This window comes from Talpa occidentalis, unplaced genomic scaffold (assembly GCF_014898055.3).
Source record: "Talpa occidentalis isolate TD23 unplaced genomic scaffold, MPIMG_talOcc4v2.1 talOcc4.11, whole genome shotgun sequence".
Classification (NCBI taxonomy): Eukaryota; Metazoa; Chordata; class Mammalia; order Eulipotyphla; family Talpidae; genus Talpa; species Talpa occidentalis.
This window is the reverse complement of record NW_023601104.1, coordinates 48064494-48089869: the sequence shown is the minus strand read 5'-3', so window position 1 is coordinate 48089869 and position 25376 is coordinate 48064494. Positions and strand designations below refer to the sequence as shown.

The window sequence follows — 25376 nt, the reverse complement described above, 5'->3', positions numbered from 1 at the left end:
TTTAGAAATCTGCAGCAGCAATTAGCCATCAGTATCTTACTATGTTTCTATGATCTGATGTCCATTTCCATGGAAACCGAAAAAGAAGTGAGAGGCAGCCAAGAGAAGAGATGTCAGAACTTGTCAGGTTCAGTGGCTAAGGCTGAAAGCTGCAAATGCCTTTTTTTTTTTTTTTTTAAACAAACAACATCAGCTGACTTCTGGCACATAATCAATTATCAAGTTAGGCAATGTCAGCTTGCTTAGAGAAGCATAAAGCTAAAGAACAGGTTTAAAGTTTTTTGTTTTTTCTTTTAAGGCCTGGGCTAAGGGGGAAGAAGACACATATTAAAAGCAAATAGTTAAAAACTCTGTTTCTAAAACACAAGAATGCAACAGAATTGCTTCAAATTTCACAAAGTGAAAAGAAGGTAGTTGTCATGGGGGGAAACACAGCCCCAACACAGAAAATATAGGTTCTCAGAGGAGTAAACAGCACAAGAGTAGAGAAATGGAAGAGATGGAAGGTCAAGAGAGCAGCCTGTACAAAGTCTGAGACAAGAAATATGGCCCTGTTAAGGCACTGCAAGCACATAAGAGGTTAGTATGGAGGAGGGAGTTATCAAAGAAGGCTTTCCCAAAGGAGGTGACACATAAGTTAAGACCTGAAAGACGAGATACTACAGAATAGAGTCAAAACAGAGTTGCTTGTTTTTGTTTTCACTCTTCGGGAGAAACTTACACATGAGAACTTACCCATGCTTCAGCTGCAAGTAACAGAAAATCTAGCAATGCTTACACCATTAAGGTATATATTGTTTACATAACAAAAAGTCTGAAAGTAGACAAAACTGTAGGGTTTTTTAGAATCAGAGATGTCACCAAAGACCAAGACTCTTTTTATCTTCCTATTCTGTCACAAGATGGCATCCTCACAATACAGTCCCAATAAAAAGAAAGGGATGAATAAATCTTGTCCACCTGTTCAGAAGCAAACACCTTACCTAGAGGTCCCATTAGACTTTCCCTTATATCTCACTGGCTAAAACTGGTCCATATCTTTACTCTTAACTACAAAAGATGTTGAGAAATTGACTTTCCAAACTCTATTTTGAGGTAATAAGGGAGACAGGATTGGGAATGACTTTTACATAGTCAATACTGTCTGTCAAATATATGTTTAAAAAGTTGATGGGAAAGAGTTAGTAAAATGAAAGAGTCAAAGGAAATAGGGTGAGAATAAGATCAGATACAGGTAGGTTTGTAAGATGGCTAGATGGAAGTTGAGATTTTTATCATATAAATTTAATTTTCTTTGTGAAGCAAAAAGAAAAAAATGGGGATCATTCAATAAAAGTCCAGAGGGAAGTTGAAGCATAGAAGTCATCAGAATAACAAAGCATATTTTAAAATAGTTCCTGTAAAGAATGCCATAGAGGTCTGTCTAGGATAGCAGTTTTCTAAGAGAAAAAAAAGAATAGAAGCAAAAACTTCCTAAGAATTACTGGGCAACAGGATTCAATCAATACTAGAAATCATTCATTTATAGTGCTGATTAAAAGGAGTTCTCTAGCAGCACCCAGCAGCCTAAGAATAAGAAAGGAGAAAGTAGATATAAATCCATTCTAAAATGGAATTAGGGTAGGTAGTTGTGATATTGTGATTTAAAAAAAAATACATTTGATCTTCCGTCCCATTTCTGGCACAAAGCTTCTAAAACCCCTGAAGTTTCCTAAGTGTTAAGAGAGATAAAGGCATTTTTGTTATGTTAATGACTGACTTTTGGAATGCCCCTAGGTTACTAAAGGATGAGAGCTGGTTGCCAAGGGAACCAACCCTGTGATAGGAGAGATTGGAACTTTCAGACTCATCCCTCCACCTCTGGGAAGAGTGAAGGGGTTGAGGGTTGAACTGACTGTCAATGACCAGTGATTTAATCAGTTCTGCCGTTGTGATAAAGCCACCATAAAACCCAAAAAGATGGGGTTCACAGAGTTTCCAGGTTGGTGAACAGTTTGGAGACTTGGGGAGAGCATACTTGCAGAGGGCATGAAAGCTCCACAACCTTTCCCACTTATCTTGCCCTCTGTTTGTTTGTTTTTTTTTTCCCCATCTGGCTGTTCCTGAATCATATTTTTTTTTAAATAGAGTAAGAATTTTTCATTGCATTCATTTTTTTGAAAAAAGGGGAAACATTTAAAAATGCTTCCAAAAAATAAAAAATTCAATGAAAATTTTTTAAAATGATATTTTTAAATGATATTTTTTTAAAAATGATATTTTAGTTCTCCATGAGTCATTTATTTTTGTTGGCTTTTAATCAATATAAAGTTTAACAATATTACCTGAAATAAGTATTAAACACACACAAACACCTATGACTGTAAATTAGTATAGCGCTGTTTTCAACCTTTGAATGATCACATAATGACAATTTTTTTAATTCAATAAGGTTCACAGGAACCAAAAGTGTACACAGAAGTAGGCTTCATGCCTTTTTTTTTTTTATAATAAATTTTATTTTTATATTCCCCCATACAATTGCAAACGCCCCATTCTGACCCCAATCCTTCCCCTCCCGCCCCCCACCCCCCAAAAAGTGTCTCTGGTTCATAGTTTTTTTGTTGATTTTGATTTTCACTTTCTTATATTCATTTTCCTGGTCCCTTATTTAAGTTTTCTAGATTCCTGCTATGAGTGAGACCATCCGGTATTTTTCTTTTTCTTTTTGGCTTATTTCGCTGAGCAGGCTTCATGCCTTTTTAATTTACAAAATCTAACCACTGAGAGAATGAAAGTCAGAGGGTAAATTGCTTTATTTTTTTTAAGGATTTATTTATTTTTATACAAGCGCTGGGGTACAAGCCAGAGGCACAGGAGGGTGAGAGGATTCACCAGAGACAGAGTAGGGAGCAGAATGGGCAGACGACAGAAATACACTGCTGAGGGGAGCAGTGAGCGAGACAGGAGAGGTCTGCCAAGCCATGTGGGATTCTTGCCGGCTGGCAGGGATTGAACCCACACTGCAGAGGCTGTGGACAGCTTCACAGCGAGGCGCTCAACCCGCTGCACCACCAGGGAGGCCCCATAAATTGCTTTAAAAAGTAATAGGGAGACAATGTTAGTTCTTGAAATTACTGACATCATGAGAGTTATGTTAGGAAGAATAAGATGGCAATCTCTGGGTAAGTAACAAGGGGAAAGATTAAGTTACTGGAGGGGGAGGAGAGGCCGGCACAGGATATAAGATGATGAACAGGTTGCTAAAACTGACACCAGAAATTTAAGTCTTTCAACAATAAAAATAATTAAAAACCTGATCAAAATGAATGAAACTGAATCACTCTGCAGTGACTATGAAATAGGTGAAAATACAATTCAATCAGCATAAAAGTAGTCACAACAAAATAATTATTGTACCTCATAAAATAGAAAACATCAGATTAGAAAATACACCATTAGTTAATATGCACCAGAGGAAAAAAGTTAATAACTGGCACAAAGCTAAGATACTATTGATTATAAAATGCACTCCAATTTCACAGATGTTAAAATTTGAAATATATGTATCTTAAAATCAATTAGATACAGTATTTGTCTAAATACGAAATGGGGTCATAATTCTATGAAATCCCAATAAATCTATAACTCTTCTCATAATTTGCTCAAAATATGTTTAAATCATTTTGGAACTTGAACAGGCCCAGCAGGCTTCTGATATCTGGCTCTTCCTAGTAATTTCCCCTTTGCACCTGAGGAGACAGAGGAAGCCCTTGCTGATGCAAAAGGGACCACATCTCTAAGAAGCTCTCCTGAGGCCAAGTAATTCTATGAGAACCTTATCAAGGTCCCTTAACTATCACTACAGAAGGTAAGTCCCTACCTTTTATAACTACCCTCATTCAAGACTTTAAATCATTATAGGTTATTCTTTAAAGTCTATCAAGGTAAAAGAGTGAAAAAGTTAGAAATGCTCCTGCATGGGGCCTCCTCAGTGGTGCAGCGGGTTGAACACCACCCTGTGAAGCTGACCGCAGCCTCTGCAGCGCAGGTTCGATTCCCGGCCGCCCAGGGAGCAGCCCACATGGCAAGGCAGACCTCTTCTGCCTCGCCCACTGCTCCCCTCAGCAATGTCTTTGTTCTGTCTGCCTGTTCTGTTCCCCATTCATCTCTGGCGAATTTTCTCACCCTCCCGTGCCTCTGACCTGTACCACAGTTCTTGTATAAATAAATAAATCTTAAAAAAAAAAAAAAGAAAGAAAGAAAAAGAAATGCTCCTGCAGTTTCAAGATAGAAATGGGATAGTATAAAGGTGTGGCAATTAGCCAACTTTTAATTTATTTATTTTCCAAGAAAAAATATTTTTAATTCACTAGTTTTTGCTGCTAATGAATTAGGTCTGATATCATTTTATCCCCCTTTGATCAATACATTTCACTGGCTAGCACATTTTTCTATTAATGCTTCCTTTTGCATTAATTTTGATCGCTTCAATTGAATGAGACAGTCCATTTTGTCAATTCTCTTTCAAACAAATCAGCATCCTGCATGCTTTCCACTTACATCAGAGCTGCAGTTAGAGCCTGCCCTTAACATGAACTGACTGCCCAGGATGCCTATCACTTCCCTCTGGTAGATACTTCCCTCAAGTACACACTTCCCTCTGGCAGACAGACAAAGAAGGAAATGGGAGAAGTTTCTCTGTATTGTAGACACAAAAGAATTCCCAGTCCATCTCTAGTTATAATGAGACACTGACCAAGTTTAAACCACAATGATGACTTCAATTTCCTGGTACTTTTCTAACTTTCTCTTTCTTGCTTCTTCCTTGTCTGCTCTCTTTTAAAATTTAGGTCTGGAGCTAAAACATACACTCCAATTGTCCTTTTGTAATTATTTATTTATTCTTAAAGATTTATTTTTATTTATGCATACAAGCACTGGGATGTAACCCAGAGGTGTGGGGGGTGAGAAGATTCACCAGAGACAGAGTGAGAAGCAGAACAGGTGGATCTACTGAAGTATACTGCTAAGGAGAGCAGCGGGCAAGACAGGAGACAGCAGGGCTGAGCCACGTGGGTTAGCTCCCAGGCCGTGGATTGAATTCATGCCATATTGGCTGGTGACAGTTTGACATTACTGAGACTCTAACCCCTGTGCCACCAGAGAGGCCCCTGTCCTTCTGTATTTAGATGCCAGAAAAATCATATATGAAATCTATATTCCATTTGGACTCAGTAGTCAACTTGTGCCCCTTACCTCCATTCTACATTCTTTAAGTAAGAATCCTGTTTCACTACATTTCCTTGCTAAGGATGAAAAATTAATATGCAGGGAAAAAGTCAAAGTTTCAAGGTAGAAAAGGGATAGTATAAGGGTGTGGCAATTAGCCAACTTTTAATTTATTTATTTTCCAAGAAAAATTATTTTGAATTCACTAGTTTTTGCTGCTAATGAATTAGGTCTGATATCATTTTATCCCCCTTTGATCAATACATTTCACTGGCTAGCACATTTTTCTATTAATGCTTCTATTAATGCTTTCTATTAATGTTTCCTTCTTTGTCTGTCTGCCAGAGGGAAGTGTGTACTTGAGGGAAGTATCTACCAGAGGGAAGTGATAGGCGTCCTGGGCAGTCAGTTCATGTTAAGGGCAGGCTCTAACTGTAGCTCTGATGTAAGTGGAAAGCATGCAGGATGCTGATTTGTTTGAAAGAGAATTGACAAAATGGACTGTCTCATAAAATTGAAACAGTGATAAGGAAGTAATAATGGTAAGGAAGAAACACTGGTAACTTGAGACCACAACTTCAACCACTCTGTAAGTCTACAAGATCTGTAGTATATAGGTAAAAAATTCTAATCTCCCAAAGGGGAGAACTATTATAAAGAAATAGCTAAGCATATACCAAATGGTAAGGGGGCATACAGGAAAGAGCAAGACATGACTGCAAGACCTAAAACCTAAAGAAAGATTTCAAGAAATTCATGGCCAAGAATAGTAAAGAGTCATCATCTTCCAAAGGTACCAGGACTAAGGCTGATGTAGAGCAGAAAATAATTTGACTCAGCTATATATAATCAGAGGTCTACAGTGAGGACTTCCCTGGGTGTCAAGTTAGAAAAGAAACTGAAAGCGGCAGAGCTCTCCCAGCTCACAAATTGCTGCAACCCAAAACTATCCAGAACAAGAAGTGAGAGAGTATCTGTGGCTGACAATGGAGAATAATTTTCTTTTTCACACTTTGGTCGCCTTGTTTAATTTCTATTGTTTTTGTGATAAAATTACCTACTTAAACCTTCAGGTTACTGAGGAGTTTTATTAGATGAAAAGTGTCCCTACGCATGTGGTATTAGAGACCAGAATACAAGAGTAAATTGGTTAAGTAATGACACTAACCAGCTCTACTCTAACATTTAAGATATCTAGCATAAATGACTTGGAGTGGAGGAATGGGGACAATTGGTACCAGTCTACAAAACTGTAATAGCTTTCTGTCTTAGATATCTATAGTAGCAATATGTGAAAACAAGGACATCACAATATTCAAAGTTGATTATATTTCAAGCATCACAATGAGTTGGAGTTACTCATATAAGTCATCTCTGATAATTAGCAGAAAAAGAAGGGCATGTTAAGTAAGAGAAAAGAGCCAGCAATTAATATTCATGGGTTGTTTCTAATTTCTTCTGAGAACTTGTTCTTTTTCAGTGTTGCTGGAGGTTTCCTTCTATGACACAGAACCTAAATAAATTTGTGAATTTAATATCCTTGTATCCACCAAACTGAATGGTCAATACTATACAATACACACCCTCGTTCTGTAAGTTCCAACCTGATTGCCTGAAGTAAAATATTGAAAAATTATAAAAAAATCTAACATAGCTAAACATCTTCATTATTCCTACAAGTCAAAAAGTGGGTCTGTAACCAAAAGCTTTATTTTTAATTCTGAAAACTGAAACTATGCCTTACACATCCATGTGTCCTCAGTATCTAATCAATGCCCCAAACATAGTAAGTAGCCACTAAATGTCTGCTGCTGAAGATGACAAAAAGTCCAAAGACATTTTTAAATTATAGCAATAATCACTTGATGCCAATTCAACAAATAAGTAAATAAATAAATACATGATGATCAAATGAAACCCCTGCTAGATCAATAAAACTGAGTTATTACTAGGTAAGAATGCCTCAGAAAAATACTACCAAAAACTGGGCTTTAGTTATATCTCTATTTCTTCACTAATCTATAGTTGTAAAAGAAAAGAGAGAATTCAAAATTAGACTTAACTTTAGCCTCAAATTAAGGTCCCAAATAAATCTAATAGCAATAACTGAGCAATTTACTATATAGAAAATTTCCTCATGTTTAAAGGGCTTTTAAAGAAAAAAATTCTGAGAGACTGTACAGAACTGTCCTGTCTAACTGAAATAATTAGTGTTGTTCATTCCTTAATGCCCTAGAAGGCTAATAAAGTATTTTAAATATGAAAACCAGGAAAGTATCTGATGATGTAAAAATCCCAGAGAGGAATGAATAAGGCCAGGTGCTCAAAACTGATAATAAAGACTTTTGATAACTTCAGCTATACTTGATGCATAGTCTGTGACTCTTTTTTTCAATGCAAGGCAATAATTCCTTGGGTATACTTATTGCTAATTTAATTATCATAAGAACATCATTTAATATTTTATCTGTGCATAAGTGTCTGGGACACTCTGATACAATATTTCATGTGTCATAAATCTGGATGAGTAAGGTAATTTATATTAGTTATACAATGTCAAAAAAAGGAAAATGGAAAATTTCCTTAGAAACTTTAAACAATTAATGACTAAAAGAAAGTCATTTAAAGTAATTTTATTATGCCCCCATAAATCTTTAAGAGTCAAAAAATCTCCAAATCTATTGTCACTGCCAAATAAGAAGGATTTAGGTATGATTCAGCTAAGTACACATGCCTTTCAACTACTAATATTTAAAATCAAACATTCTCTGTTAGACGGCTTAAAGTGAACTAGGACGATAACTGGTATAATAATTTTGTATAGAAAACTTAGAAAGCAAATGGGTTACAAACTAGAAAAAAGGGTTTTATTATAGTTACCATGTTGAAATGGTACAAGTAAATAAAATGTCATAAGTTTATTATGTTTATTATGTTTATTATTGCCTACGACACCGTAGGCAATAATAAAGCTCTCTTGCCTAATATATTAAATACAGAAAAGAATTTGGTTGTTAATTATGCTATTAAAACACTAGGGGAAAAAAAACATTTATTAAGCCTTCATGTATAATCACTTGCCCCTTAAAAAATGGTGTATCAAACTCTTTTGGCTCTTCCCATGAGAGGTGCTAAGGGGGCTCAGTTTGGGGTTTTTTTTTTTCCATTTTATACAGGATTAAGCAGAGCTTAGCCCACACTCAAAAGCAAAATTCTTTTGTAAACCAAAGGCTGAGAACATTCCTTATTCAGAAGTGAAATTCCATTGTCAGGGAAATCACTAATACCAACTATCAAGGGAAAATGTCTCATTCCTATTGCAGGATCAGCTAAAGTGAAACTGCTTCTTTTGTTGCTAGGAAACAACCAACTCATTATATGCCATTATCAGAACCCTAGAAAAAAACTGGCATCTGCATCACATTTGGGGTTACTGGAGACTGAACCAAAAGCACTGAAACTGCTGCCAAAATCTCTGGTCTCCAGGGTTTACACAGTGACCACAGCAGGTGCTGATATCAGACCAGCCTTTGAAGTTTTCCTTTATATAGCTCTTTTTCTAATCACTGAAATTAATTTTTTTCCCAATATCCTGTATTCTCAAAGATTCTAAGACAACACTTCCTCATTTGAGTAAAACTAATTATATCTACATTAAACACAATTTAGGAGGGAAAAAAACTACTCAGGAATATTAACAAATAACAGAAAAATTTTAAAAAGCAAGTGAAATTACTAGCTGTTTATCCCTTAATGTTTAAAGTCAAAATGAAAAATAAAAATTTCTTTCAAAATTCATGAGAATAAAAAGGAAGATATATTGACAAACCTGGTACTAAAAATGGCATTTTACCATTTACCTGCCTAGTTTTCCTAACTGATCACAAAAATTTAACTTTTATTTTATGGCCAGGCATGCTTTTTCACCAAACATCACAAAATGCATACATATACTTATCATGTAACTTCATTAAAGTCTTCCCTTCCTTTTAGCAGATGAGGTTGGAGGGTGGTGGAATGAAACTAAGCAGATAAATTACTAAACACTGGCAAACTAAAGCCATAACATTTCCCTTACTATTGCTTTTGTACCCAGAAAAATAAGTTATCCCTCAGATGTTGCAATTATTGGTAAAAGTTAACAAACCATATTCCTTACCAAATTACAAAGAATGATTCTGGGACCAGAGAGCACATTGTAAATGTATAGTAAAAGAAAAAAAAAAACCCACAAGAGTTTTTAAAATTCAAGACATTATTTCATCTACTTACTTTTACAATTTTAAGTGAATATAGGACTATCAAGGATTAGAACTGTCAACCTATCACAGGGTGCCTGACCCAAAGTAAAACATAAATAGGAGGTAACTAACTGTTCTCAGTTAGTACAGAAATTCCAAATTACTTATAATATTTACCTAGATCATAATTATAAATTTAAACAGGATTAAGCAGAGCTTATAAATTCACAGCTACAAAGAAAATATAAAATATATTCCTACAAACAACATATAGCTCATCTGTTATTTTTAGATTATCCAATCAACTGTTCTCTTCCTTTTCTTAAGGATAAATTAAAGTTGACTGGACAAAAGATGAGGCACAAATACATGAATACATAGCCACATGAATTCAAACAAATTTTTGTTTTGTTTTGAAGTTATTTTTAATCACAAGCACCATGTTTTGTTTTGTTTTTTAACATCTGAGCAATTTCTACACTGCTCTTATAACTCAATATTGTCCACAATGAAATTAACCATGAATTTAAAGAAGACAGATTACTTACAAAATAGATTTCCTCATCTTACTGCAACTCAGCAGACCAACAGGACAATATAAATAGTATTTCTGGTATGTTCACAAGCAAAGAGAAAAATTTAATCATGTAACAGTGAAATTTGGTCCTGGCGCCACATACCTGATTATACATTCAGTCTATCAAGTGAATTCTTTTGCAAAACATTTCAAACCCAACACAAATTTTAACAACTCTCCAATCAGCAAAAGCATTAACCTCCTTGTGCAAATAATAAAATGATACTTAATGCAATTTTCTTACCTGCCTCAACAGTTTCTCAATGGCTGACATAACCATAGGGCCTCTCCAAACAACTGGAGCAGTCTCTTCAACCAGAAAGCCCATAGACATGCTGCAACAGTAAATGAAATGTACAACTAATTTACACAAGTTAATATTATTCAGAAAAGTAACATAAAGCAAAAAAGATATGCTCACCAAGCAATACCATAATTCAAAAGAGGCCTCATTAGGTTACCTGAAATAAGAAAGAAAAAAAAAAAATCTCTTGTAGAAGATTGTCATTATACATACATATTCTGACTTACTTTCATAAAGTCTTATTTCCTTATCAAAGAGTGCCAACTTAGAAATACATATAGGTTTTGTTAGTCCTCTCTACTATATTTTTGTTTACAAATTCATTCATTTTAATCAATTCCTTCTACTTTCTTTGGGTTTACTGTATGGTTTGAACTTCTTAAACACTGAGCACGTTATTTTCAGTACTTCATTTCTTTTTTCAAGTAACGGTTATTTAGAAATTGTTTTTACAGCTACAATTACATGGCCCAGTGCACAATTTTGTAAAAGTTTTTTAAAAGAATGTCCTATATATGACCACTATATCAAGATTGTTATAGAGAGCAATTCCTTATCTTCTTTAACACTTTAGCTTTAAACTCTTTAAAGTCTATTTTGTCTGATATTAATATAACTATACCCACTTTAATTCTGCCTGATTGATCTTTTCCAATTCTTTAACTTTTAATCCATGTATATTTTCATGTTTTAGATATAGCTCTGGATTTTGTTTTGCTTCATCTTGCTTCTATTTTTTCTTGTTTTACAATATTACTCTTTTAATTGGAGAGTTGTACAATACTTATATTGCTGATATATTTAGATTTATATTTACCATTCTACTTTATACTTTCTCTTTGTCTCACTTTTTTTTGTTAGTCTTATTCTTCAGACTCTTTCTCTCATTACATTTTCACCATTTGTCAAACAAATCAAACTGAAACTTGTGATCCTATACTTCTAAATCACATACAATATTGTAAACCAAAGTTACCTCAAAAAAATTTTTAAGATAAAAAAAGAACAAATTATCCAGTGTGTTTATATTCTTATGATTGCTCAGTACTTAAACACATCTAATTTTAAGTGTAAAGTTTATCAATGCCTCCATCTTGATTGAAGAGTTCCAATCCAGTCACACTCTCTCCCAAGCCAATTCATATGCTATTGTCCTGAATTTTAGTTATATCTTGGAAAATGTTCAGCCATTATCTCTTTGAATACTGCCTCTCAGATTTTCTCCATTATCTCCTTCTAGAAATCTGATTAAACCTCCTACATTGGTCTTTTTATGCATGCCCCTCAAACTTCCATTTTTTTTCCCAGCTTTTCTATAAACTAAATTCTAGGTATTTTTCTCTTCATCTCCATTCCAGTAAATGAATTTCCTCTTTAATTATATCTAATCTGTTGTTTTAGCTGTCCATTTTTTTCCCACTCTACACAGAGTAAAGGACAAATACAACACATACCACAAGTAATTACCAATGTAGCAAGATTAATTTTATTGGTCACTTATTAAGGATGTCATCCTTCAGGGTGTCCAAAGGTTTACATGGTGATTCTCCATTGAAACATCCTCCCTCCTTAGGTGCCAAACTTTCTCTCCATTCTTTCATACACAGATCTATACAATACAGGCCATAAGGCACCAAGGACAACCAAGTAATACCAGGGCAGACATCAATCCAGTACACAGCTACACCAATTAACTCACACTTTCTTGTTATTTATAAATTCTGTGAAATGCCCTTCCTCTCTTACTATCTCCATCATGTACTGAAAAAGTAATTTTGCAAATATTCCATGTAATATTTTAAGGTATACTGCTACAAGAGAAGTTATTCTGAACATAGTCAGCCACACTGCCAGAATCAGAAAGAGAAAACTGCTAATGTTTTTACAGTGATCTTTTCCCCCAATATATCTTTCATGTCTCCCCTTTTCTTAGCAAGTTTTTTCATTTTTTTTTTTAAGAACTGAGGTGTATGCCAGAGGTATGGGAGGTGAAGAGTCACCAGGGACAGAGTGGGGAGCAGAACAGGCAGATTGACTGAAACACACTGCTGAGGGGGGCAGTGTGCAAGACAGAAAAGGTCCGCTGCACCATGTGGTAGCTCCATGCTCAGGGATTAAACTCAGGCCATAGCAGTGAAAGCACTAAGGCTTAACCCCTAGGCCACGAAGGAGGTCCTTTTTATTATTATTTCTTTTGAATTTTCTAGGTAGAAAAATACATTACATGTAATTAATGACAATTTTGTCTTTTTCTTTCCACTATTAATAACACTACTTTTTCTTGTCTTAGTGCATTGGCTAAAACCTGCAAAAGAAATGACAGCGTCTGGTCTCCCTGATGGTGCAAGGGGTTAAGCACCATACTATGGGGCAGACCACAGCCCCTGTGGCATGAATTCAATCCCCAGCTGGCCAGGGAGCAACCCACATGGCGAGGCACACCTTTCCTGTCTCGCCCACTGCTCCCCTCAGCAGTGTTTTTCAGTCAGTCTGCCTGTTCTGTTCCCCACTCTGTCTGTGGTAAATCTTCTCACCCCCCGCATCTCTGGCCTGTACCCCAGCTCTATGCATAAACAAATGTTTTTTAAAAAAGGAAATGACAGCCTTATCTTGTTTTTAATGTGTCATAGGCAAAAATTCACCAAGATAAAATAGAAGAATATGGATATCATCTATTTGCTTAGTCCTTCATTAGAAATGGAAGATCTAAGTTATTTGACTCTGTTCAAAAGATGGCTAGAAGTTCAAACACAAACTGAAAATTGAAACAAGGTGTTATGGACTGAATGTCTGTGTCTCCCCCTGTCTCAAAATTCATGTTGAACCCTAACTTCCAATGTGATAGAATTAGGAAGGTGTAGTCTTTGGAAGGTGATTACGCCATGAGTGTGGTGCACTAGTGAATGGGATTAATGCCCTTATAAAAGGTACCCCAACGAGAAGAGCCTTCTTGTTCTTGCTGCCCTGTAGGGCAGTAATGAATGGCCATTTATAACCAAGAAGCAGGTCCTCACTAGACATCAAATCTGTTGGCATCTCCATCTTGAACTTCTCAGCCTCCAGAAATGGGAAATAAACGTTTATAGTTTAAGAAACCCAATCTATTTTGCATGATGACAGCCTGAACAGACTAAGACATTGGAACAGTAAAAAAATCTTTTCACAAAATTGAAACTCAAAAGGAACAATCTTTATTTTAACAGCATGTTAAACCCAGAGAAAGTGTATTTTAAATATTTCTTGCATTTCAGTGAATGATAAACTGTAAACCAAAAGCAATATGAGCACATTTTATCACAATGTTAAATGTGTTTCTTCAAAATTTAACAGGGAAAAATGAACACTGAGCTACTAAACTTGTAGAGCATATACATTAAAAAGAAAGTTAAAGATACTTTCTTCTTTATCGTCTCCTACATGTCAATCAACAAAATTAATACTGCCTAAAAGCATTTTAATCAATAAAACTACCAGAACTGAATATTGACACAGGCTAAAGCCATAATTTTAAATTAATAAGGAAAGACTCTGAACCACAACTCCTATTACAGGTACAAATTATTTTCTTTGACTTAAAATTTTATTAAAAGAAAATGTGTACAGTTATTCCTCCATATAAACCTAATAGAAAAACTAACAAAACTAACTACTGGTTGAAAGCTTACATGAAAACATCAAAAAGTTTATATAGAAAGTCACACTGCCCTGTGAATAATAGCTTTTTGAAGAGACCATCATTAGTCAAAATTATCAAAACATAGCTCATTATTTCCTGTGTACTCATCTCTTCATGATAACCCATGCATTGAAGCATGAAAGATACTTAGTGGTCAAACAACATCAATTGCCACAATGCCAATCATAGAATGAATGACCACACCCTCCTCCTCCGGCAATTACAACAAAGCTCTTTCATTTCTAATAGATATGAATTTAATTAATTGGCTGAATGGGGGCCTCCCTGGTGGCGCAAGGGGTTAAGTTGGAGCAAGGGGTTAAGTTGGAGCATTACAAAGCTATGGGCAGCCACCACAGCAGGAGTTCGATCCCTGGCCAGGGAACTGACCCACATGGCATAGCAGACCTCTCCTGTCTCACCCCGCTGCTCCCCTAAGCAGACATTTCAGTCAGTCTGCCTGCTCCCCACTCTGTCTCTGGTGAATCCTCTTACCCCCCATACCTCTGGCCTATACCCCAGTTCTTGCATGAATAAATAAATAAACCTTTTTTTAAAAATTGGCTGTATATCACTAAGAGGATTTCAAACAGATTTAGAGACTACTTTTACAATAAATTGCCAAGCTACACTAGATTCTGTGATCAAATCAAACAGAATAATTAGATTAAAAGGAAGTGGCAATTTTAAAAAAAGGCTACTTGAAATCTTTCTGTTAAAGTTAGCATTACCAAAAGTTCCAATGGTAAATCTGATCTAGAGTTAGATCTTTTTTCTGTAATCATTCCATCATTCATGAATCAGCTAAGCCGCAGATATCCCACTTACTTGATATTACCAATATGCCTGAAAAATCTGTGCTTATTCTATTCTGTTCCCTGGCTCCAAAAATAAAGGAAGCATTTTAAATATAGTGGAAAACTAAGGCTCATGAATATGTCTTTAAAAAATTATAAATTGAAATCATATAAGTGTCAAATCCATTTTTTAAAATGAGAACAGTGTGCAGCCAAGAATATATCACCTTATTTAATCAATTTTAAGAACTATTTAAACATAAAATAAATACATCAACTTAATAAAAACAAGCCTGCTTTATCTACACATTAATGAGAAGTGAAAAGTGAAAGAATCTTCAGAAAGTAGGAAAGAGCCTTCAGTGCAAATTTTAAAATTTCACCTTCTTACCATTCACTTTCCTATTACTTCTTTTCTTTCTAAAACCAACATCCTTTCTTATGAGAAATCAGATGCAAGAAAGGAATTGTGTCCACTATTGTTATCCCCAGAACTGCAAGTGGCTGGGTGAGGAAGTTCTGCCAGTAACTACCACCAGTAAACTACTTGTTTACCTAGAAGATAAAAAGGATTTAGGGAGATGGTGAGTCAAGATAGGAGAATGGAATGGGTCAAAACTCAAGCACCAACCTGAACAGTTAAAAGGCAATATAATAAAACTATCTAGAAGTGGAAAGAAAGGGGCTATACAATACTAAAGAAGGAATAGAAAGTAAGAACTTAAAGAAAATTCTTCAATGTTTTTACAATTTTACATTTATCACTTAGTAGAAAAGTTCATTTACCTTTTTTTTTCTTTATTGAGGTAACATTGGTCCCTTCATTTATCTTTTTGCACAATCTTGGAATCCTACTGCCCCATCTCTGGCACCCAACCATCTCAAAGCTGAAAGTCATTCTGACAAAGCTTTCTGAAAATTCAATCTTTTCCTTCCCCCCACCAAAATGCCCCTTTCTTTTCCAGCCCATCCCTTGCTTATCAAAACTCTAATTTTCTCATGTGGGTGGTTTCCATAGGAAAACATTGTGACAAGTAAACCATACCAAGAACTTAAACTATGTAGATGATATAAGTATTTTTTTTTTAAATAGAAACTGCTCATTAGACTATAAATGGAATAATGTATAAGAGATATTTTAAAAAGTGGGCAATTTCCTGTCTACTCTGGAGCTAAGATTTCCTTCACATAATCATTCAGCAGATATTTTACCAAGTAACTAGAAGTAAAAAGATAAAGTTGGTATTCTACTTCTGAAATTTGACAATTTATATATAATATGGAGTTTAACTGGAAAAAGTGAAAGGAAGGATATTCAACAATAAGACGAGATAAGGATGATAAATATTTGCTTTCCATACTGTTAATTCAACAATTCATAATACAGCATTTTCTGCCTCTAGCCACCTTCATACTTGCATTGGCATCACTAACTGATCACATTCTTTCCTGCTAAAACAAAGTAAGAACTTAGAATTTTTTCAAGTTTATGTTCAATGTAACCAGCTGGCATGTAAGATGAAAACTATGTGTTAACTTCCAAGTTAAAGGAGTAGTCAGGCATTAAGGAAGGAAAAATTTAAAAGATGACAGAAGGAACCATTTATAGTCAATGTAAGAGAAACAAAAATAGCATGTGCCCCACAGCACTGCAGATACTCTACAGCACTGCATTTCACAGAATCCTTACAATAACCCTATGAAGCAAGCACTATCTGTATTACAGATGAGGAAAGTGAAGGCTATATACCCAACCTCCTCTCTGCTTATCTTAAATCCCCTTCTTCCTTGGCACTCTCCACACCATAATCATTCCCCATAATCTCCATAATCATTCCCTCTTCTAATCGTCTCCAGCATCTGACACAACAAATGTTATCTGTATGATTATTTATCATTTTTGTCTTCCCAACTAAATACCATATTCTCCATGCTTAGTATAGCTGGTGCTCAAAAATAGATGTTTATAAAATGGCTAAAGCTTTTTATAAATAGCTAGCCAGTCAAAAAACAGCAGATATTAAAAGAAGCCTGCACACCCTATTTTGGTTAGCCAGGTATTTTCAGTGCAGCAAAATACAACTTATTATAAGACATTACCCACTTAATAGCTGTGGTCTTGGTCAAGTTGTCTTTATATGACATATTCCATGTGAAGCAGTTAAAGTTGAGAAGACTGAAATACTCTGCCCAAAGTTAAACAGTTAGCAACAAAAGCAGGAAGGATTTGAGTCTAGTTCTGGTTCTCCTAAGGCCCATATTCCTCCAACATATACATATTCAAAGAAGCAGAAGGTCTAAGGTCATATAGCATATATGAGGTAAGGAAAGATACCATTTCAAGGCTACATATCCTTTTATTTATGATAGCCAAGCAAGTTCCCCAAAATGATCTAACATGCTCTGATTTACCACGTAATTCTGTAATTAATGTGAATCATCTTTTAAGTTAATGGAAAGGTCTTAGTTGTGACTGCAAGCTATAAATCTGCAGATGACTATTTTGAGTTTTGATACATACTTTAACTAAATTACTATAACCCCCAATTTTTCTATTTATATGGTGACATTTCCAGCTTCTTTACAAATTTATATGCTATATAAAACAGGTTTTCTTCGATTACTCCATTGGTTTCTAAAAATTTCAAATTCATTTTTAAGCAAAAGTAGTGAATTGCAAGTACTAAAGATCTAGGATGCGAAACAAACTGGCAATACATACCCATAAGACAGTGACAAAAGAAGATATTTAGTGGCAAATGAAACAACACAGGAGTAGTAAATTGGAAAAAGAAAAAAATCTTAGCCATATTACTAGGGCTTAACACAAAACTGCACAAAAATGCCGTTAATGTACATATTGTAAAATAACAAAAATGTCTAGATATGAAAAAATTAAAACAAAATTTTGACTGCCAGCATTTAAAAAAACAAACCAAGAACATAAACAGAATATAGTACAAAAAAAATTAAAAAACAAAGACAAAACACTACCTTCAGTGTAGTCTTCATGCCAGTGTGGTTTAGAGAATTACATAAACTAAATCAGTTTTAAGAGGAAGGAGAAAGATACCAAGCATATAAATGAAAAACTACTTCAAGAAGATTACTGGAAAAAAAAATGGAATGTAAAAAATCTATAATAAAAAGATATTGCTGTGGAATATAAATAAATATAAATTACAATAAAAACATAACTATAAAATAAAAGATAGTACATTTACAAATACTCAGGGGCCAACGCCTTTTCATAAAAATACTATGTAAACAAGCCTTTCTACATGGACCTACTTAGTTACACTAAAGGTTTAGAAACCTTTATAAATCACCAATATATCAAGTATAAGGAGAAAAAAACAGAGAAAAGATGTAATAGGAAGCAATCACTCATGTCTGTGATCCCAGGGTAAACTGGAGATTGTCCAAAAGGGTAATGAAACCTTGTAAATTTTGGATAGTTTTGTGATTTCAGCTTTGTGATTAAAACATTTCTAGGAAATTAACTGCTTTAAACATTCCATTCTAGTGTTTGCTTCGGCAGCACATATACTAAACATTCCATTCTATACAATTTAAGATTATTAGCAACTGACTTATAAAATAGCTAAAACCATAAGAAAAACTAAATATAAATTATATTCCTGCAAAAATGAATTTTATTTTAAAGAATCAACAAAAACATACTACTTAAGAAAAGTCTTTTCACTCACTCATTCAACATTTACTGTGGTTTATTTTCACACCAAGCACAAGGTTTGGAAGTAGGGGTAAAATGGCAAAGAAAAACACACACAATATGTTCCCACATAAAGTCTATGGAAGACACTAACCATACAGTCACTAGACAAAGATAAACTTCAAACAAAACAAATCCTACAAAGCAGACCATAGAATTTGGCCCAGTTATGGGTATCTCTGGTACAAAGAAAAAACTTCATTATTCAATGAAGCACTCTACAAACTTGATAGTTTTATAAAATATTACTTTTATATTGGTGTCTTTAAAATGAGGACACAAATATTCAAAATTACTGAAGAAGAAAAAATACCACCATTTATTTAAAGAGAAAGGAAATTTTAAATTACTCAATATCCAATAGTCCCTTCCACAAAATGTCAATTGTACTAAAAGAGCAACATTATAATTTGAGAAATAACTTAATAATTTACATGTCCAAATATGTAGAATGGTATCAAATTTCAAAAGTTTTTAAACATAGGCCCTTTTTTGATACCTAGTTTTCAAAGCAATGGACATTAAATATGAAGACAGCATTTTTCAATGAAAGTCATTCCCATAAAAAACAACTAAGTTACATGCTATTGTTATACATATTTGTAGTTATTTGAACTTATTGTGAAAGTCAACTAGTTCATGTTGCATAGACTTCCCCATATACATAGCTAAATTTTTGACAAAACTATCACTACTACTGAAAGAATGAATCTTTAATTTGAATCTACAAACATCAAAAAGAAAACAAATAATGCAATCAAAAATTCAATTAAATAGGCCCTTCTCCAAAGAAGACACACATATGGCCAACATGCACGTGAAAAAATGTCATTATCACTTATCATCAGAGAAGTGCAACCAAGACTACAAGGAGATAATACCTCACACCTGTGAAAATGACCCATATCAAAATGAACAGAAACAAGTACTGGGGAGGGTGTGGAGAAAAAGGAAGCCCGCTGCATTGTTGGTGGGAATGTAGACTTGTCCAAACCCCATGAAAGACAGTATGTATGGAGGTTTCTCAAAAAATTAAAAATGGATCTGCCATAAGACCTAGCAATTCCACTTCTAGGTATCTAGCCAAAGAATGAAAAAAAAAAAAACTACTAATTTGAAAGAAAACCTGTAGTTCCATGCTTACTGCAATACTATTTACACTAGACAAGCTATGGAAACAACCTAAGTGCCCCAAAAGAGATGAACTGATCAAGAAGATGTGGTATATATACACACAAAGGAATAGCAAGTACTCAGTGATCAAAAAGATAGACTTATGCCATTTGTGGCAACATAGATGGAGCTGAAAGGGATTAAGCTAAGTGAAATAAGGCAGAAGGAGCAAGATAAACACCAGATGGTGTCACTTATATTTAGAATACAGACAAACCAAAGGATCAGACCAAAACAAACTTTAAAATCAACCCTTAAAAGATGACCACATAACTCAGGTATCCAGAGGAGGAGGAGGAGGGGAAAGTGGAGGTAAGAAGAGGGTGGGAAGAGTGCACAATGGACCATGGTGCACTATTGGTACTTTGGTGGTGGATGCACTACAGTGACTACACCTGAAGAGGGAGATTCCATACTTCCAAATCACTAACAAGGATGTAAACCAATAGTACTTCAATAAAAAATAAAATAATAACAAAAAAGAGCTGAATGTGTCAAAGTATAATGAAAGATATACAAATATTAAAGAGATTAAAGAGCTATTAAAAAATAACTTTAGAGGCCTCAACTCCATGTGCATAGTATGTTATCTCATCTGTCTACTTCTGTTTATGGGGGATTTTATTATACAAAAATTGATTACCTACAGGTACTTGTGTTATGTTTTTAAACTCATTTTTATGTCTTTAAGTTCACCTTACAATCATGTTATTTTTTATGTAGTTTATAATTTAGTATAAAAATAAAAACAATTACTTCCTTTTGTGTTCAATTACTCATTACAGATTAAATTTCCCTAAACAACTATATCCAAATATAAAGCTAGTTAAAATAATTTGCAGGGCCTCCCCGGTGGCGCAGTGGGTTGAGCACAGCACTGTGAAGCTGTCTGCAGCCTCTGCAGTGTGGGTTCAATTCCCGGCCAGCCAGGGAGATTCCCACATAGCATGGCAGACCTCTCCTGTCGCGCCCGCTGCTCCCCTCAGCAGTGTATTTCAGTCAGTCTGCCTGTTCTGCTCCCCGCTCTGCCTCTGGTGAATCCTCTCATCTTCCCGCGCCTCTGGCCTGTACCCCAGCTCTTGTATAAAAATAAATAAATCTTGGGCCTCCCTGGTGGCGTAGGGGTTAAGATGCAACCTATGAAGCTATCCGCAACCACTGCAGCACAAATTCAATCCCCAGCCAGGGAGGTGACCCACATGGTGCAGCAGACCTCTCCTGACTCACCCGCTGCTCCCCTCAGCAGTGTATTTCAGTCAATCTGTCTGTTCTGCTCCCCACTGTCTCTGGTGAATCCTCTCACCCTCCACACCACTGGCCTGTACCCCAGTCCCTATGTACATAAGTAAATAAATCTTTAAAAAAAATAAAAAAATAAATCTTTAAAAATAAATAAATAAAATTAAAAATAATTTGCATACATTTTAAATTGCCTTTACAAGTCAAATAAATCTGATTCTCTCAAATGTCCCAAATGCCTGACAGAGCAGCTTTATAAACTACCAAAATCATTCTATATATCCAGGCAATTCTTATAAATTTAATAAACCAAAGTAAACCAGAATTATACATTATTGCAAACCAATAGTAAATCATTAAAATAATTTTAAAAATAAACCAAACTAATAAATGAAATAAATCCAATTATTTGCACCAACACCATTTACAAACTTAAACAAATGATTTTTGTCTTTCACATTAGTCCTCCTAAGTGTGGCATATCAGTGAACTGGGAAAAACACTGGTTCCTCAGGACTTTGTGTAATACAACTGTCAATATCAGTCCTGAGTTAATTGCCTCCAAACTACTACAAGAAAGAAAAACTATCTTTTTTAAGTTACTGTTGTGTTGGGTTCTTTCACTCACAATCAGACATATTTTCAGTTGGTTCATAATATTTGTTAAATATCAATTAAACATTTCATGTTAAAATCACAAATCTAAAATGTCAGAGTATTTAAACATTTGATTCTCTTACATTTTTTTTTCAAGATTTATTTATTTCTACAAGAACTGGGGTACAGGCCAGAGGCACAGGAGGATGAGAGAATTCACCAGAGACAGCAGGGAGAACAGGCAGGCGGACCGAAAACTGCTGAGGGAAGCAGCGGGCAAGGCAGGAGAGGTCTGCCATGCCATGTGGGTATTTCCCTGGCTGGCCAGGAATCAAACCTGTGCTGCAAAGCCTGTAGACAGCCTCACAGCGCTTCACTCAACCCGCTGTGCCACCAGGGAGGCCCTCTCTTACATTTTTAAAAACAAATATGCATTTATCATCACAATGATTATAAACTTTGGGCTTACCTTAGTACAAAAATGTTGATATTAATGAATTAGATCTATTGTATAATTAAAGGGAACTTGTTCACCAGATTTGGTTTAGGGATATAGATTATTAGAGAATCAGACAGGGTCAAAGACTCTAGAGGCTCTTTCTAGGAGAGTCCTATTTGGTTACCATGCTTGCTTTTATTTTTTAATAGTACCAGAACTTTTCAAACCCATGACTTTCCTTGCAATCCAGAATAGCAAACATTCCTTCAATTTATTAAGCAACCTCTTAACACAACATTTAATTATGTGCTTTGAACTGCTGATATTCTGAACACTACAATCAAATTCAATTAATGTCTTTTCTGACTGACTGGATTATGCTTTCTTTTTCTTATCTTTTTCATCTGGCTCAATGCCACGATGCTACATTCATATTACTGACAGGGGAAATTAGTTTGTAGTTTATTGCTGCTGCTTTTATAAAATGATAACTAACAATTAGGTATGATATAAATTATGGCTATAAAATAGAATCCTGTATGACAACCATTATATATTACTTGACCATCATGGCTTATACAGCTATATTAACCATAAAAAGATAAAGGGAATCTTTTTCAAAAGTGACCAAGTTTCTTAGAACCCAAGAAAGAGTCCACATTTTCAACGGGTAGCAATAAGTTGAATAAGAAAAAAGAGAACCTATGTGTCACAGAAGTCAAACTGCCAAAACTGTGAGGGTTACTGAAAATGAGTAGGTTTAGATGAAGTTGCAATGTATAAATGTAGGTTATTTCACAGTGATTACAGTTTATAATCTTGAAGATGAGGAACTTTTATTTTAGGAGGAGAAAATGACAGGTAATAGGGGAATATGAGATTATGGGAGCCTGATGAACCCAGTTGTTGTTTCCTTACTTATATCCATAACCAAGGAAATTAAGTAAGGATAAACAGAAAGAAGTTAAAGAACAGACTCTCTCACTCTTCTTCTTTCACTGTATTGCTCACTATTTTGCATTAGGTAAATGAAGTAAATTGATGACATCACTCCTAAAAATGCCTAGAAATAATCAAATCGGGCGGCTTCATTTAAGCGGGCCACTGACAAAGTGACTAATGGCCAGGAAGACAACCAGAATGCCAGAAATTGTTTAGCTGAGATAAAACTGAGGATTGTGATTATGATGTAGAAATAGTTCACAAGTTACCAAAGGAAAAAGAATTCAATTTGGTGTTCTCATGAGGGTAGAAGTAGTAAAAGCAAACAAAAGTTATAAGGAAGCAGATTCTGTTCAAAATAAGAATTATTGGGCCTCCCCGGTGGCGCAGCGGTTGAGCTCTGGTTTGCGAAGCGGCCCACAGCCTCTGCGGCGCCGGTTCGATCCCCGGCTGCTCCCCAGCCACCAGGCAAGGGTCCCACACCCACTGCTCCCCTCAGCAGTGTGCTTCGGTCCTTCTGCCTGCTCTGCTCCCTGCTCTGGCTCTGGTGAATTCTCTCACCCTCCCGCGCTTCTGACTGTACCCAGTGCTTGTATAAATAAATAAATCTTTAAAAAAAAAAAAATAAGAATTATTATTATTAGAATTGCCCTAAGAAAGGACAAATCTATCAAACTATGTTTTGAAATATGGAACAATAGACAGGAGTACCATGATCCCTGAAAGCAGGGAAACGAGGAAATGAGACCTGTGAAAGCTCAGATTTACCGCACTGGAAATAGTTTCCGGGCTGCAGCACAGGGAAGGCAATCGGAATAAAGCTAAGTAACCTTGCTGCATTAAGAAAACAGAAGCAGAATTAGGAGAAAACAAAACAGACAGAAGTTGTGGGGCAGATTATCAGAGAGAGGTAGCAACACAGAGGGGAAAAACTCCAGAGAACTGGAGAAGACAACACTGGAATCTTTCACCAATATCCATCTGCACATGAGTGAGAAGAAATTTCCAGAGATTGGGAAAAGAAACACAGATGAAAGTTTTACAATTCCTGAAGATCACACCTGGCTGGGAATAATTTATGTTTCCACCAGTCACCGAGTAAAGATTTCACAATACAAGGTTAGGTCCCACAGAAGAGAATTGCCATAGTACCGGGAGATAAACTAGTCCTACATGAAAGACTGCACTGGACCCATGCAAAGTTGAAATATAAGCCTGAAAAAAATCAAAAGGATTCCAAGTAACTTAACTGTGTAACAGGAATTGGCAAACTTTTTTTTATAAGAGACCAAACAGTAAGTATTTTAGGCAAGAGATATATGCATGGAGCTTTTGAAACGGTCAGTATTAAAATATTCATGGTGCCTCCCTGGTGGTGCAGGTGGTTAAGCGCCGCACTGTGAAGCTGTCCGCAGCCTCTGCAGGACGGCTTTGAGCCCAGCCAGCAAGCGAGAATCCCACATGGCATGGCAGACCTCTCCTGTCTCTCCCGCTGCTCCCCTCAGCAGTGTATTTCGTCAGTCTGCCTGTTCTGCTCCCCACTCTGTCTCTGGTGAAACCTCTCACCCCACCCCCCTGCATCTCTGGCCTGTGCCCCAGCTCTTATATGCATAAATAAATTAATCTTTAAAAAAAAAATTCCTGACCTAAAATTGTCAATCCCATTCATACCAAAAATTCAAACCCCATGTCAACCCTAAAAATACAACCCCATTCATACCAAAGATTAGTTCATCAAAGTGAAGACATTCACTGGTCAAGTCAATCAATAGCCCCAATGGGACTGAACACAATCATCTAAGACTATCTTCTTCAAATCATTTTTTAAGACTATCTTCTTCAAACCATTTTCATTTATTATAAAAATAAACTAAGATTTGGAGAGTTTAAGCCAACTTGCCCATAGTAAACAAAAGTAATAACAGGTTGCAGTCAGGATTTTACTGCAAATATCTCAGACTCTAAAGCCATGGTAACCACTATACCTTAAAGCCTCCTTTGCAGTTACTCGTTTGCTCTCCCTGTTTAACAGTTAAGTTTCATCACAGCATGCCATCATATTAATTAATACATACTCTGTTGCTATTGACTACTTATAATAGTGGGGGAAGATAGTTAACATTTATTGAGGACCTTTAAGTTTATTATCTCTCAAATTTCATACTGCCTTCAAAGTTCTGGAGCTTCACTGTGAGTACACAGCAGTAAATGGTGTCACTAGAATTGGCAGTTGGGTCAGTCTGACTTCAAAGACCAAAATCCACCACACCACACTGTCTTAATAGCATCATAAACCACAGGTTCCACAGTGATCTAAAGAAAAGAAGTACAAGAAAAACCATGTCACAGAAAGGAAAGAGAATGCAAGAGAGAAACTGAGAACAGCTATTTATTTGGGAAAGGGAAAATTTGGCCAAGAAGGATGGCAAGCTCTCTTTGTACCT

At 35.5% G+C, this 25376-nt stretch overlaps 1 protein-coding gene across 5 annotated transcripts in view; it reads right to left on the bottom strand.

Moving 5' to 3' along the window:
* NUBPL (NUBP iron-sulfur cluster assembly factor, mitochondrial) overlaps nucleotides 1-25376 on the bottom strand; it is a 235721-nt gene that overhangs the window by 160112 nt on the left and 50233 nt on the right. For all 5 annotated transcript variants that reach the window (XR_008549746.1, XR_008549748.1, XR_008549747.1 and 2 more), the window contains exons 5-6: nucleotides 10451-10490; nucleotides 10274-10364 (exon numbers count right to left, since the gene is read on the bottom strand). Coding sequence is in view for 2 of the 5 variants with exons in the window: in XM_037503190.2 (XP_037359087.1) it covers nucleotides 10274-10364; nucleotides 10451-10490 (131 nt within the window). In the remaining 3 variants the exon portion in view is untranslated. The remainder of the gene's footprint in view (nucleotides 1-10273; nucleotides 10365-10450; nucleotides 10491-25376) is intronic.